Source organism: Leptonychotes weddellii, chromosome 9 (genome assembly GCF_054177405.1).
Source record: "Leptonychotes weddellii isolate Sample4059 chromosome 9, ASM5417740v2, whole genome shotgun sequence".
NCBI lineage: Eukaryota > Metazoa > Chordata > Mammalia > Carnivora > Phocidae > Leptonychotes > Leptonychotes weddellii.
In genome coordinates, this window is record NC_138377.1 from 24,306,901 (window position 1) to 24,320,766 (window position 13,866).

The 13,866-nt window shown below is 52.5% G+C and overlaps 1 protein-coding gene across 4 annotated transcripts in view; it reads left to right on the top strand.

Annotated features, from left to right (window-relative positions):
• LTBP2 (latent transforming growth factor beta binding protein 2) overlaps window positions 1–13,866 on the top strand; it is a 103,017-nt gene that overhangs the window by 3,844 nt on the left and 85,307 nt on the right. For all 4 annotated transcript variants that reach the window (XM_081830243.1, XM_081830244.1, XM_081830241.1 and 1 more), the window contains exon 2: window positions 3,916–3,986. In XM_081830243.1, the coding sequence (XP_081686369.1) occupies window positions 3,916–3,986 (71 nt within the window). The remainder of the gene's footprint in view (window positions 1–3,915; window positions 3,987–13,866) is intronic.

Genomic DNA, 13,866 nt, shown 5'->3' on the forward strand with positions numbered 1-13,866 from the left:
CTGTAAAAAATAGTATGATTTTGTATTTTATCTATTTTAAACTATTTTATATTATGAGGTTTTGTACAAACATATTAAAAAAGTTGGAAATAATATAACTAACAATCCAGATTTTTCAAACCTTAATATTTTGGCATTTTTTGCTTTTGATTTTTTTAGTTTAAAATCCCTCCATAAATTTGTCTCTCTCTTCCCAGAGTTAACCACTACCCTGAATTTATTCATGATTCCACTGTATGTTTTTACACTATTACTACAGATGCATGCCTCCATTAAATACATAATATTGTTTTGCATATTTTAAACTCGGATAAGTGATACCATACTGTATTATCCTCCTACAATTTGCTTTCTCGCCTCCTCATTAGATTTTTGAGTCTAGCCATGTTAATATAATCAGCCCACGTTTATTCGTTTTAACTGTGGTATATTATGCTGCTGTCTGAATATACCACAGTTTACCCATCCTCCTGTTTTTGAACATTTAGATGACTTACTTTTTTTTTTTTTTTTGCTATTACAAACAGTGCTTGACTCATTTTTCTACACAAATTCATTTTTCAAGGACACTTTGTATCACTATCATGGTTGAAAATAGTACCACTTGGCATAAAAAGAAGGTAATTGTAGGAAAATTGAAATGAAAAGAAAATGTTTTTAAATTCTAATGGTGTCTAACTAGAAGCTCAACCGTGTGGTGTGTTCTTCCTATTGAAAAGGGAGACTAGCAAGTGTTGAGGGAAGGACCTGGCATTGGGACCCAACCTCAGACTGATTTTTTTTACTGATTTAATCAGGCTAGAACGATCACTGAAAAGGGGGTCACTTTCTCACCACGTGACTCGCAGTGTTGAATGCTGTGGTTGTGGAAACCTAAAACCCCCTTTCCTAACCTGGGTGTGGCTCATCCATTATTTGGGAAACAGTGGATTAAGTGAAACAAGAAGTATTAAATGTATACCACGTGTCAGGCATTGTGTTAGACACAAAGAGGAATAAGAAAGAATTCTCAAGATAGTCAAGTTGGGGACACATATGACCAGTAACATGAGATAATCAGGACTAAATGACTGCAGTGGATGGGGAATGGGGAAGGCAGAGGATACATCAGGGGAGGCTTACACAGAGGAGGTAACATTTGATCTGGAAGTCTTGGATTATGCAAAGGATTTCAATCAGCAAAGAGAGGGAAGGCATTCTAGGCGGAGAGCAGTTTAAGCAAAGGCACCACATCAAAATGTGGCCCTATGTGGTGCAATTGCAGGACAACAAATTTTGTAGCCTTGGAGGATCATAGCCTTGGTTGTGGAAGGTTGTGGAGACAGGACAGGGGATGAGGGCAATTAGACTGCATAAGCAGATGGGGGCCTGGCCGGCTTCAAAGGGGCCAATGGAGAGTCAGGGGAGGTTTTTAACAAAGGACCAGCATGATCACATTGGTCTGAAGTGGACCAGGAGCTGTTCCAGGCTGTTGGCCAGATGTGTCCCTAAAGGTTGGACAATGATGCTGGATCCTGAGTTGATGTTTGCTGAGAGGTGTCACCTGGAAGGCTGGGCTCATATGATCTCATGGTGGTACCTTCCAAGGGGTCAGAACCATTGAGTCGGATATGCCCCAGCTAGTCAGACTTACTTGCTCTCTCTTGCTAGCCAGAGCCAGCTGAATTGTCATCTCTCAGCTGAATGGTCATCTCCCAGCTGAATGCTCATCTCCCACCTTCCAGGCCTCTGCCCAAGATTCGAATATTGGCCTCGAAAGAACTCTCAGAGTCCCCCATTGATTTCCTGAATCTCTCTTGAGTGCCCTTCCAGCCCCAGCCTGGCCGCCCCTGCCCGGCAGCCTTTGATTCTGACCAGGCCTCGCTGTGTTCCTGAAGGCCCTGAGGGGCAGGTTGCTGCCCCCTATAGTCAGCTACAAAGCTGTCCCGAGGGCATCTGGGGTGACAGCTGGCTCAGGGGACCTCCTTGGGCTGGGCTCCATGCCATGACCTCCTAGTCAAGTAGGCCCCTCAGTCTGTGCTATCTGGACACTAACAGACCCTAGTTCTTAGAACACTCTCAGGCATGCAGTCTGTTTCCTTGTGAAGACCTCCTTGGCCTCTAAGAGGACTTGTCACCACTGCAAGGCGTAGTGACTTCCAAATGCGTGGGTAGTACACCCATCCCCTCCTCCAGTGCGCACACTCAGAAAGCCTGGGTATGAGGACCAGCCCCTTCCTCAGAACTCAGCAACTTGGGCCCTGACGGGGAGGAGGCTCTCATAGAGCCAGGAAGCAGCAGAAGGCCGCGGTCCAGAGAGGCTCTGAGGTGGCCAGGATGGCCCAGCTTTTGGCTGGGAGGACATTCTGGGATCTCGCTGGGAGGCAGCTCCCCACAACTTTGGGCCACAGGGCTAGAAATGGGCTTCAGCTTTTCCAAGCTGCAGGAATTTATTTTGAATGTTTTGTAAGGCTCCAAAAACCACACAAGCTTTGGGGTTCACTCAAATGTCAAATAAACTCGTAAACGAGACCAGATGCTCATTCTTCTGTCCACAGAGGTCACAGGAATGGCCCCCCTCTCTGCACCCTGATTCTCCAGCTCATTCTCTGCTGCCCCACTCAGCCTGTTTCAGTGAGTGCTCAGTAGACAATTTCTGATGGTAATAATGGGGTCCACACAGCCAGGGCCAGGCCCAGGCCCTCAGGAGCCTTCCCCGGGGGGAACCCTTCTAGAGAAGTCACCCAGGTCCAGGCATTTGGGTCTCTAGATGGAGAGTCAGGGCTGGTGAAAGCTGCTGGTGCTACAGGGGCTTCACCACACACCTGAAAGCAAAGTTTGAGTGAGTTGGGTGAGTACCCCAGCAGTTACTACAGACCAGTTTCTCCTGTGGGGGCCTTCAGTGCTGGCACCATAGCTGGGGAAGGACTATCCCCCATAAAATAAGTTCCATTCGCCTGCCCAAATAAAAAGAGTGTGCTCACTGTGCAGAGGCAGCTTAACCCAAGGCCCCAGTTTCATCTTCCTACCAGCTCATCACCTCAAGCCCCTCTTTTTTTTTTTAAGATTTTATTTATTTGAGATAGAGTGAGTGAGAGAGAGAGAGCACAAGCGGGGGGAGGAGCAGAGGGAGAGGGAGAAGCAGGGTCCCCACTGAGCCGGGAGCCCGATGCAGGACTCGAACCCAGAACCCTGAGATCATGACCCCGAGCCGAAGGCAGACGCCCAACTGACTGAGCCACCCAGGCGCCCCACCTCAAGCCCCTCTTAAATAGAAATTCTATAACCCCAGGTCCCTCTGTCTCCCCTTGCACCACGCACCAGCCTGCCCAAGGGCAGGCCTCCTCCCACGCACATTTGTTGGCTGATGATGAATATGTGTTTCCCGAAGACTATTTTATGTGTGTTTTCCAGCTTCGCTTAGATAGTCAGCATTTGTGGGGCAAAGGACCATGGTGTTTATTTTTTGGTGAGAGGCAGTGTAGGGTTGGAGCTTGACTTAGAGGCGGGGCAACTCAGGTTTGAATCCAGCTTTGGCACTTACTCATTGTTGAGCCTCGGTGGGTCATTGAACCTCTCTGAACTTGCTTTTTTCATCGTCTGCATCATCACTGTCATTAATTGTCCTAGAGAGTGCCTTCTTTGTGTTAGGGACAACCGTCCAGCTAGGCAGGTATTATTCCCTCCATCATACTGCTGGAGAGAGTGAAGTTGCCCAAGATCACGCAGAGAATGACGGGATTCAACTGTCAGATCTGCGGGATCGCCAAGTTCTTGCCCCGGGGCCACGTGGACTCCCTAGAGAAGGAGGATGGTCTGGCCAGCCTGGCAGTGTTCCCGGGGCCCTGCCCATAGAGGGTGGGACCATCCAAGGGGCTCTGGGAATAGTACCTTTCTGAGCACCCTTGTGCTGACCCAGTTTTGCTGACCCCACAGGAGGAATGTCTGCGGGGGACAGTGCTGCCCAGGATGGACGACAGCAAATAGCACCAACCACTGTATTAAACGTGAGTGCCTCTGCCCCATCCACCATTCTCCCCCTCTCTCCTTCGAGGTTGGCCAGGCCCAGGGACTCCGGAACCTGGAGTAAAGGTGTCTTCCCGGTCTGCCTCTCCAGAATGGAGGCAATGGACGGTGGAAGGGAGATTTTAAAAAGGCCTCCAGCTGAAAACGACTCTCAGATAAAATTCCCCACTTGTGTTTTCAAAGCTTCCCCTCCTGCTGCCCCACTGTGTTGATGCCCCGCTCGCCCTGTCCGTAGGGGCCCTTGGGCGCGCACACACCCCTGTGATCTGCAGCACATGCCTGGCCCCAGAACCTCATTTCTGAGCACCATTCACCTTGCGTGCTATGGGAATCCCCCTCTGCCTTGGCCCCTGCCCCCGCCGGTTCTGGCCTCTGTCAGGCCCCCTGCCGGCATGAGGCTGTCAGATGAGGCTCCGATCCCATGTCTGGAGCAGTCTCCCTTCCTCCTGGCTGGCCCCGATGAGAGCAAAGAGAGAGTCGTCATCTTAGTTATGTGGAAAGCAAGGAGTGAGGCAGGAAGAGCGAGGGCCCCGATGCCCAGGCCTTCACTCACAGGACAGAGGCAGTGCCAATAAGAGCCGATGGCTACGCGGCCCGCAGTTTGTGCCAGGTACACTTTACGAGGCCCATGGGGCAGGGAGGACCACTATCCATTGGGCAAAGAAGGAAACTGAGGCACAGGCAAGTCACTTGTTCAAGGTCATGTGGCCTGGAAATGGCAGGATTTTGAACTCGGGTGACCTGACTCCAGGGTCCCTCTTCTTTTTTTTTTTTTTTTTTAAAGATTTTATTTATTTACTTGAGAGAGAGAGAACACATGAGAGGGGATAGGGTCAGAGGACGAAGCAGACTCCCTGCCGAGCAGGGAGCCCGATGCGGGACTCGATCCGGGGACTCCAGGATCATGACCTGAGCCGAAGGCAGTTGCTTAACCAACTGAGCCACCCAGGCGCCCCTCCAGGGTCCCTCTTCTTAATCACTACACCCTGCGGCCAGATAGCTTATCTGACCTCATCTTTCCGGGGCTCACTTTCTGCACCTGTGAGCAGAGACCAGCTACTCCCACCATGCGGGCTACTCCTGCTGGTTCACAGCTGAGCATTTGCTCTGCGCCCCCCACTGTGCTAAGCTCTTCACATGTCTTTTTCGAGCCTCTCAATAACCCTATGCAGTGGGTGTTTAGTCATCATTCCCACTTACAGACGAGGACGCTGAGTCTTGGCTTGATTGGGAAATGCGGCCAAGGTAACGCTACTCCAAGGCCTAGAGCCGGGGCTGGATCCAGGCGGTTTGACTTCAGAATCCCATACTCTTCTCTGTGGGGGTTTGTTCCCTCCCAACCCCAGCTGAGCCCCCAGGCTTTCTAGAATTTGGAATCCTCACAGGGGAAAACAGATACGGGATCTTTCTCCTTCACACTCCAGGGCTCCTCTTGAGGTCTTGTCAGCTCCCAAGGCCTTTAGGGCTGGCCCAGGAGCCCCACCTGACTGCCCCCCTGCCACTACCTTCTGCCAGGCCCTAAGCCTGGCTGCAAAGTCTCGGTCTCACCAGAACCCCTTCCTGGCCAACGACAAGCCCCAGGTCCTATTCAATGTGAGGGTTTCACAGCTAATGGTCTGTGACAAAAACCTGCGGCGTTCCCAGCCCCAGTGGATGCCCTCAGCTCTGATTCTGAGGCCTCCTGAGATGGGGATGGGATAGGGACACGAGGGGGATGCTGGTTCACCCAGCTCTTGGTTCCGCTTCAAACCCCATGGCCCTGACCCTCTCCCAGCCTGACGGTGAAGCTCACGCAGAATCTTGGGTCTCTCTAAGGGTCTCCAGGTAGAGAAACCAAAACCCCCAACTCAAAAACGAACAGCAAAGCAGATCTTTCCCCTGAAAATTCTTTCCTTTTCAGGGAGCCTGGATGAGTGGGGCTCTCAGAGGACAGGCCCTCTCTGGCTGGGGGCCGAGATGGGGGAAAGACCCTTGTCCTTCAAAATGATAAAGATGAAGACAGTGTGCCTCGGGTGGTTTTGCTCAAGGTCACAGACTCATTGGAGGAGGTTCAGAGACTCAAAATCAGCAACTCCCGTGGGCAGAGAAACCGGGGATGTGGGTAGCCAGAGGGTTTCATGCTCAGCAGAAGCTTTGAGGTTGGGCCCTTGGAGCCTGGGCACTAGTATATTTTTAAAGCCCCCCAGGCAATTCTAGCCAGGGCTGAAAACCACTGAGCAGGGTTTGGTCAGTCATAGGAAGATGTGCAGCGGGGGCCCTAACCCAAATCTGGATGTTCCCACGAATCCTCTGGGATCTTATTTAAAGTGCGGATTCTGGGATGCCTGGGTGGCTCAGTCGGTGAAGCGTCTGCCTTCAGCTCAGGTCATGATCCCGGGATCCTGGGATCGAGTCCCACATCAGGCTTTTTGCTCAGGGGGGAGCCTGCTTCTCCCTCTGCCTGCCGCTCCCCACCCCCCGCTTGTGCTCTCTCTCTCTGATAAGTAAATTAAATCTTTTTTAAAAAATTAAAAAAATATAAAGTACAGATTCTGATTCAGCAGGTCTGGGCTGGAGAGTCTGAGTTTCTAACGAGCTCCCAGGGGCTGCTGCCTTTGGTACAGGGACCACACTTGGAGCAGCAGAGCCTTGGTGCACCCTGGAGGACCAGGGAGGGATTTGGGGTGGGAGATGGGGAGGAGGGTTGGTATGTTCTAGTGAGCTTGGCAGAGAGGGTTGCGGAGATTTGAGTTGAAGCTGGAGCAGGGTGGCTTCAGAGGGGCTTGGCCTCTCACCAGCTGCCCGAGGGCTCTGGGCCTGGGCCTCGCGCTCCGGCCCTCCAGCAGTGGAGGTTCTTGGTTTCCTAACTTGTTCATGATTTTCCCGTGGTGGTCTCTGCCAAACTGGAGTTTTGACGCTGGACACTCAAGGTTGGGTGAGTCGGCAGATTGTCAGAAGCAACGTGTGTGCGTGTGTGTACCCTTGTGCCCCAGCCGGAGGATGCTCCAGCATGCTGCCAAATCCCCCTTCAGCCTGGGAGTCCTCAGCCCCCCTATTTCTCTCCCGGTCATTCCCCCCACTAGACCCTGGCCCGCAGGCTGGCAGCCCTCCTGGAGGAACTGCCAGTGGGCATTAGCCTTTCCCACTTGAAGTTGCCTTGCCCACGGAAGGGCTGTGTGCTAATGAGTGGGGCCTTGTGCTGTTTGCTTGCTGCCATTTTGCTGCTAAAGAGCCTAATGAGAACCACGTGGGCGGTGGGGTGTTGCCTCTGTAGAATGTGGGGCTCTTGGCTCCACACCCTGTCAGCTGGTCCTCCTGCTCCCCCCCGCCCCCGCCGCCCCGTGGTTAGTATCTTCCTCTCCCCTCCCCACTGCTGCCCTCCTGGCTGCAGCCAAGAGTGCCAAGGCTGGGGAATGCTCAGCGCTCTTTCTCAGCAGTTTCACACATGTGGGGTGCTTCCCTGGCCAGCAGGAGAGGGGCCGACAAGGAGGGGTGGGTGACCTACCCCCATTGCCAAGAATGAAGTCTAGTCCCAGAACCGTGTGGAGACTCAGTCTGTCCCCTGGTCTCTGCCAGAAATCTGTGGGTCTGACCCACTACTCAAGCGCAGGGAGGGATGGCCCTTGTCCCCTGGGCCGTCGCGCGGCCGCCTCCTTCCTCCTCTCAGAGAATCCTCGGTTGCTGTGACCTCCCAGTCCATCTGCCTGGCAGGCCCCTTCCTTCGTCCCTGTCCGGTCCCTGGACCTCAGGGAGCCACTGCACCTGCAGATGGCCATTGTTGGAACCCCAGCTCCTCACTCCACCTTGGCAAGGTCAGAAGTTGGGCTCTCATCTCCTCCTCTGGTCGCGGTATCTGCCTTCCCTTCTGTGGCTTTGCCGGCTCTGCTACGGGGTTTATGGGTTTATGTATTTGTGGAGGCAGCTGCCGGGGGCCTGCCTGAAGTCCTTCCTGGGGCGGGGGGGAGCAGGAGCGGGGGGCACCGTAGAGTGTGGGCTGACTGGATCCTGTTTATAGTTAGGGCTTTTAGGAGACTGTCCAGCCTTCCCAGACTGGCTCACCCCCATCGCCACCCAACACACACACACACGCTTTGGGGGCTTCTGAAGGCTCACACTGGGGAGGAAGATTTGAAGAATTCTTTGATTTCTCATTTTCTCTCAGCCTAGATGCACAGAGGCTATTCTGGGCGGGGCAGAGGGGGTCCCGAAGCTGTTGAGGAGGCGGGTAGGTGGCTTACCCCACCATCTCCACCACCAAGCAGTAAGGCTCAAAGTTAAGAGCATGTGCTTTGGATTCTGGTGCCAAATCCAAGGAGTTGTGGATCTGAATCCCAGCTCTGTGTCTTCAGGCAAGGGACTGGCCCTCTTCTTCCACAGAGCCTCAACCATAAAATGGGTATAACAATCTATATAGTGTTGTTTTTGAGGATTAATAATAACACTGTAGCTATTACCGTGGGTCAGGTACTATTCAAGGGACTTGATATTGTTAATTTTTAATCCTCACAATCCTATAAACTAGATTTGATCTTTCTCCCCATTTACAAATGAGGTTAGCTATTCGCCCAAGTCATGCATCCAGGAATCAGCAGAGCCTGGATGTGAATCCAGGTAGCCTAGCTCTGGAGTACAGGGATCATGCTCCTGATAAATGGGCAAGTCTGTGTAGAGAGCCTGGCACATGGTGAGTTTAGCTGTCATTTTAATCCACATCCAGGAGATTGTGCTGACTACCTGGGTTTAAATGCAAACTCCACCACTTAGCTATGTGGCCATGAGCAAGATGCTTACGCTCTCTGTGCCTCAGTTTCCTCACCTGTAAAATGTGCCTAGTGTTAGTCTCTGCCTCACAGAGTTGTAAGAGACAAATGAGATAACTCAGGTTAAAAGTTTAGTCCAAGGCCTGGCATGTTCTCTGTGCTCCATACACGTTTGGCCTTGACACCGAGGGCAGGGACTGTGTCACATGGCCCTTGGCATGACCCAGTGGCAGGTGCTCATTGGACACAAGGGAAAGGCTCAGTAAGCACGTACTGAATAATGCAGGGCCTATCCCAGGACTATGCCAAGAGGTCCCCTTTTGCTGCCTCACTTTTATTAACCCTTCCAGAAAACTCAGGAAATCCTGGAATGGGCCTTGGCATCTGCTCCTGCCTTCTTGGTCCAGAGCCTCTGAGTGCATCGTGGCTTTTGTTCTGGCTCACATCTCAGTGAGATGAGGACCCCATACCCCCTAATGTGGCCCTGATGTGGCCCCACCCATCCCATCTCTGTAATGACTCATCCCGTTGGGCAAAACTATGGTCAGGTGGGTAAGAGCCCCAACTTTGGAGCCAGACTCCTTGGGTTCAAACCCTTCCTCCATCACTTAGTAGTATGGTGATCTCAGGTAAGCTGCTTGGCTGCTCTCAGCCTCAGTTTCTCCATATGCTGAATGGGGAGAAGAATAGCACCCATAGGGGTGCCTGGGTGGCTCAGTCGTTAAGTGTCCGCCTTCGGCTCAGGTCATGATTCCAGGGTCCTGGGATCAAGCCCCGCATCAGGCTCCCTGCTCAGTGGGAAGCCTGCTTCTCCCTCTCCCACTCCCCCTGCTTGTGTTCCTTCTCTCACTGTGTCTCTCTCTGTCAAATAAATAAAATCTTAAAAAAAAAAAAGACAATGCTTTAAAAAAAAAAAAAAGAATAGCACCCGTAGTAGTTATAAGAATGAAGAGAAGTCATACATGTAAAGAAGTTAGCCCAGGGCCTCATAATGGTAAATGCTGAGCAAACATTAGAGAAAAGGGTCACGGCAGGGGTGGGATCACCACCGACTGGTTAAGAACTTCCAGGAGCTAGAGTCTGGAGCCTCTGTGTGGCTTGTCTCTGGAAGAACCGTCCTATGAGACTCAGTAGTTGGCAGGGAGTGGAGGAGAGCAAGGTGAGAGGTGGCTAAGGGGAATAATCACATGACCTCAGTGGAGACCCAACTAATGTGAAGGGTACGGTCCTAGCAAGAGACCATCGTCTCTCTTCCCACCACATATGGGTACCTGAGATTTTCCTGGTGAGCAGGCACATGCCCCCAAGGCTCTTTGCTCAAAGAAGTATTTAGGAGATGTTTTTACCCAGGGGATCCTGAAGCCAGGTGCTGTGTCCTGGGTCCACTCCCAGGGGAGTGCCTACTTGGTCCATGTTTGGTAAAGGACTGAGTAGGTGCAAGATCACATGGGTGGCCTGGTAGTTTCCTTCCTCCATCCCCAGCCTCCTCTTCTCGCCTTCTTGGCTGGCCTCTCCTTTTCTACCCAACATCTTAATGTTGGGCTTCCCCAAGACTCTGCAGATCTTCCAAATCTCCCATGCAAAGAGGGGGGCCATGGGAGCCAAGCCAAGCATTAGTTGTCCCCTATTATTGAGCACTAGTAGGCACTGTTAACTATAGTTATAGTAGTCAACAATAATAATAGCAGCCACGCTTTGTGCCAGAGACCACACTAAACATTTTAAGCCCTTCACCCCGTGAGTGGTCACTGTGTGATTCTCTGCTGTGCCAGGGCTGAGTCCTGGGTCCTCTTCTTTCTCACCGCACCCTTCCTGGAATGATCTGATGTATTCCCATGGATGGAAATCTGCGCTCACGACACTAATATATATATATAGATATATATATATAGATATATATATATCTATATATATATATCTTCAGCCAGCCCTCTCCTCTGACCGCCAGACTCCTTCATCGGGATGCCTACTCAACATCTGCTCTTGATGCTCTCCAGACATCCCCAGGCCCAGCTTGTCCAAAACAAGCTCGTGGTTTCCCTCCCTCTGCGCCGGCTCCCCTGCCCAGGTATTAACCACCCTGTTAAAAGGCATCCCCACCTGCCTGAAGGCTCGAGTCAGACACCTGGGGGCCATCAGGGACACCTTCCTCACCGAGCTCTTCCTCTTCGGGTTTCACTTCCTAAATCTCCTGGGAGCCTATCTGCTGCTCCCTGCTTCCCCGGCTGCCTCTCTCGTCTGAGGCACCAGTGTGGGCTCCTGGGTGATGGTTGCAGCCGGCTGCCTGCTCTCCCCACTCTCTGGTTCTCTCTCCAGACATCATATCATAACACATCGCTGTTCCCTCCTTCCCGCTGCCGTGAGCTCAGCCTCATCTCCCAGAACCCCCCTCGCTCACCCAATCCAGCCTGGACTCCTGGAATACACTGCCTCCGGGTTCTTGCGCAGGCTGCTCTGTTTGCTTTCCCTCCTCTCTTTATGTGGCCGGCTCCCTGTCCTCTTTCCCGTCTCTGTTTCAAGTTCTCTTCCTCAGAGGAGCTCCCCTGACCACTCTGTTGGGGCTTCCCTACACCAGCCTTGTTATTCTGGATCCTAGCCCCTGGATCTTTCTCCCTCCATAACCCATACCCACCTCCATTTCGGTTCTTCTACTTACTTGTTTGCTTGTTTTGTGACCATCTCTCTAAGTTGGAAGCTCCACAAAGAAAAGGACGATGTCTGCCTTGCCTACCATCCTAGGTAAATAGTAAATGTTGGATGCGTGATCATTTTCTAGATGACACTGAGGCTCACAGAGGTGAAGAGACTTGCCCAAAGTCACACAGAATTTAAACACAGGTCTCTTTGGGTGCAAGGTTGTTCTCTCCTCCATGCTTTTGTCCTGACCTTCGTTGAGTTGTAAGCAGGAGTGTCTTCCCTCCCTCCTGATCTTCCCGGACCCTGGGCAGGGATGTGGTGCTGCCACAGAAGGGCTTGGTGGCTCCATGTCAGCCACAGAACTATCTTCCGTGCCCTAGAGCTGCTCCCCTGGAGAAGGCTGGTTCCTGGGCTCATCCCTGAAGGAGGCTGTCCCGGGAGCCCATCCCATCCTTCTCTCATCTCCAGAGGCCCCAAAGCCCTGCCTTTTCCCAGACAAGGCCCCGGGGCTGTGCGGATAGCCGGGTAACTCTTCGGCTTTTGGACAAGAGCTGGAGACAAACCCAGGCCTCAGCCCTGGGCCACGAGTCCTGCCCAGTGGTCTCTTTCCTCATGCCTGCTGGAGCCGGTGGGAATTGGGACTGCTCCCTGCCCTTGGCCTCCTGCCCCTGACTGGCCCAGCACTGTGGCATTTGTTAATGCAATTAGCAGGGCGGTCCATGCTGAGGGGCTGGGGGCCAAGGTCTGACTCACACCTCCCCTTCCTCCCCTCTGGCCGCCAAACGGTAGAGGCCCGCTTGGCCTGCCAGACGGCGTCTGCAAAGAGCACACGAGGGGCCAAGAAACGGCATCTTTCTCTCATTAGAGGCTTTTATGTGAACACAACTGCTATTTTGGAGCCGGCTGCTTGGCTGGCCCCTGAGCCCCAGGGCCGTTTCCAGCCGTCCCGAGCTGCGGTCCCAGCACAGCTGTGGCGGGAGCAGGGCAAGTCCTTGAGGACCTGACTTCACCCACAGCCTGGGGGCTCGGGGCCGAGCTTGGGGCCTGGAGACACGGCCCCTGGGCCGAGCCCCTGTATGGAGAGGACAGGTCCGGGTGGATTCTGAAGACACGTGTATGGGGACCAGACAGGGATTTCCTTGGCCTCAGGGATCTCTGACATCAGGCCCCTTTCTGTAGAAACCAGAGGTCAAGGCTGTGGAGAAACTGCTGAAGGCCTAAGTGGATACCCCACCCCTCTAAGAGAGTTTCCAAGGCTAACCGAAACCTCTGGGTGGAGGCCGAAGGTGGGGTGTCCAAGGCAGGGCTGAGATAAATACTGAGGGTGGGTAGGCCTCTGGGTGTGGAAGGGGACAGGGCCCCATCCTGAGGGAGGGACCACTAACTCAGTGGGTAGGTTCTTTGTGTCCCACTGACACAGATTTTAGGAAAGATGGAGATTTCATCTAGGGAGCAGCTGAGCTTCAGGTGTGGGGGCGCTGGGCCCAGAGTCTGATCTGGAGCTAAGGTTCATCTCCCAGACAAGAGGGGATGGTGCTGGAGGTCTTAGAGGAGACACAGGGTTAAGGGACCCATCTTGAAGTCAGTGCCTCATCTAATAGGTCACAGATGGAGGGAGAAGGTATCTCTGGGCGGTGGGGGTGGGGGTAGGGATAGAGAGCAGACCAGCTGTATTCAACACCTGAAAAGCAGCCCTGCCTCTGTACCACAGGGCTTGGTCCATCCCTTTACCCAGGGCCTGACATTGCCTTTCCCTGGGAAAACAGTGGTGGAAGAGAAGTCCAGAGGCTGGCTTGCCTCTGCCGCTGGGAGATAGATGGTGGTTTTTCTTAAAGCTTTGCAATGCAGTCCAATAGAACTTTCTGTGCTGATGGAAACGTTCTATAGCTTGTTGTTCAACATGGTAGCCATGAGTCACATGTGGCTAATGTGACTGAGGAACTGAATTTTACACTTTTTTTTTTTTTTAGATTTTATTTATTTATTTGAGAGAGAGAGAATGAGAGACAGATAGCAAGAGAGGGAAGAGGGTCAGAGGGAGAAGCAGACCCCCCGCTGAGCAGGGAGCCCGATGTGGGACTCGATCCCGGGACTCCAGGATCATGACCTGAGCTGAAGGCAGTCACTTAACCAACTGAGCCACCCAGGCGCCCAATTTTACACTTTTTTAAAAGATTTTTTATTCATTTATTTGACACAGAGAGAGAGAGAGAGAGAGAGCGCACAAGCAGGGGGAATGGCAGGCAGAGGGAGAAGCAGGCTCCCCACTGAGCAAGGAGCCTGATGCGGGGCTCCATCCCAGGACCCTGGGATCATGACCTGAGCCGAAGGCAGCTGCTTAACCAATTGAGCCACCCAGATGCACCATTTTATTTTATTTTAATCAATTTCATTTTAAATAGCCGCCTCCAGCTTGTGGCTACAGCATTAGACTGGAATGCATCCTCACTAGCATCCTGTTTTGTAGCCTTTGCAGACATGACTT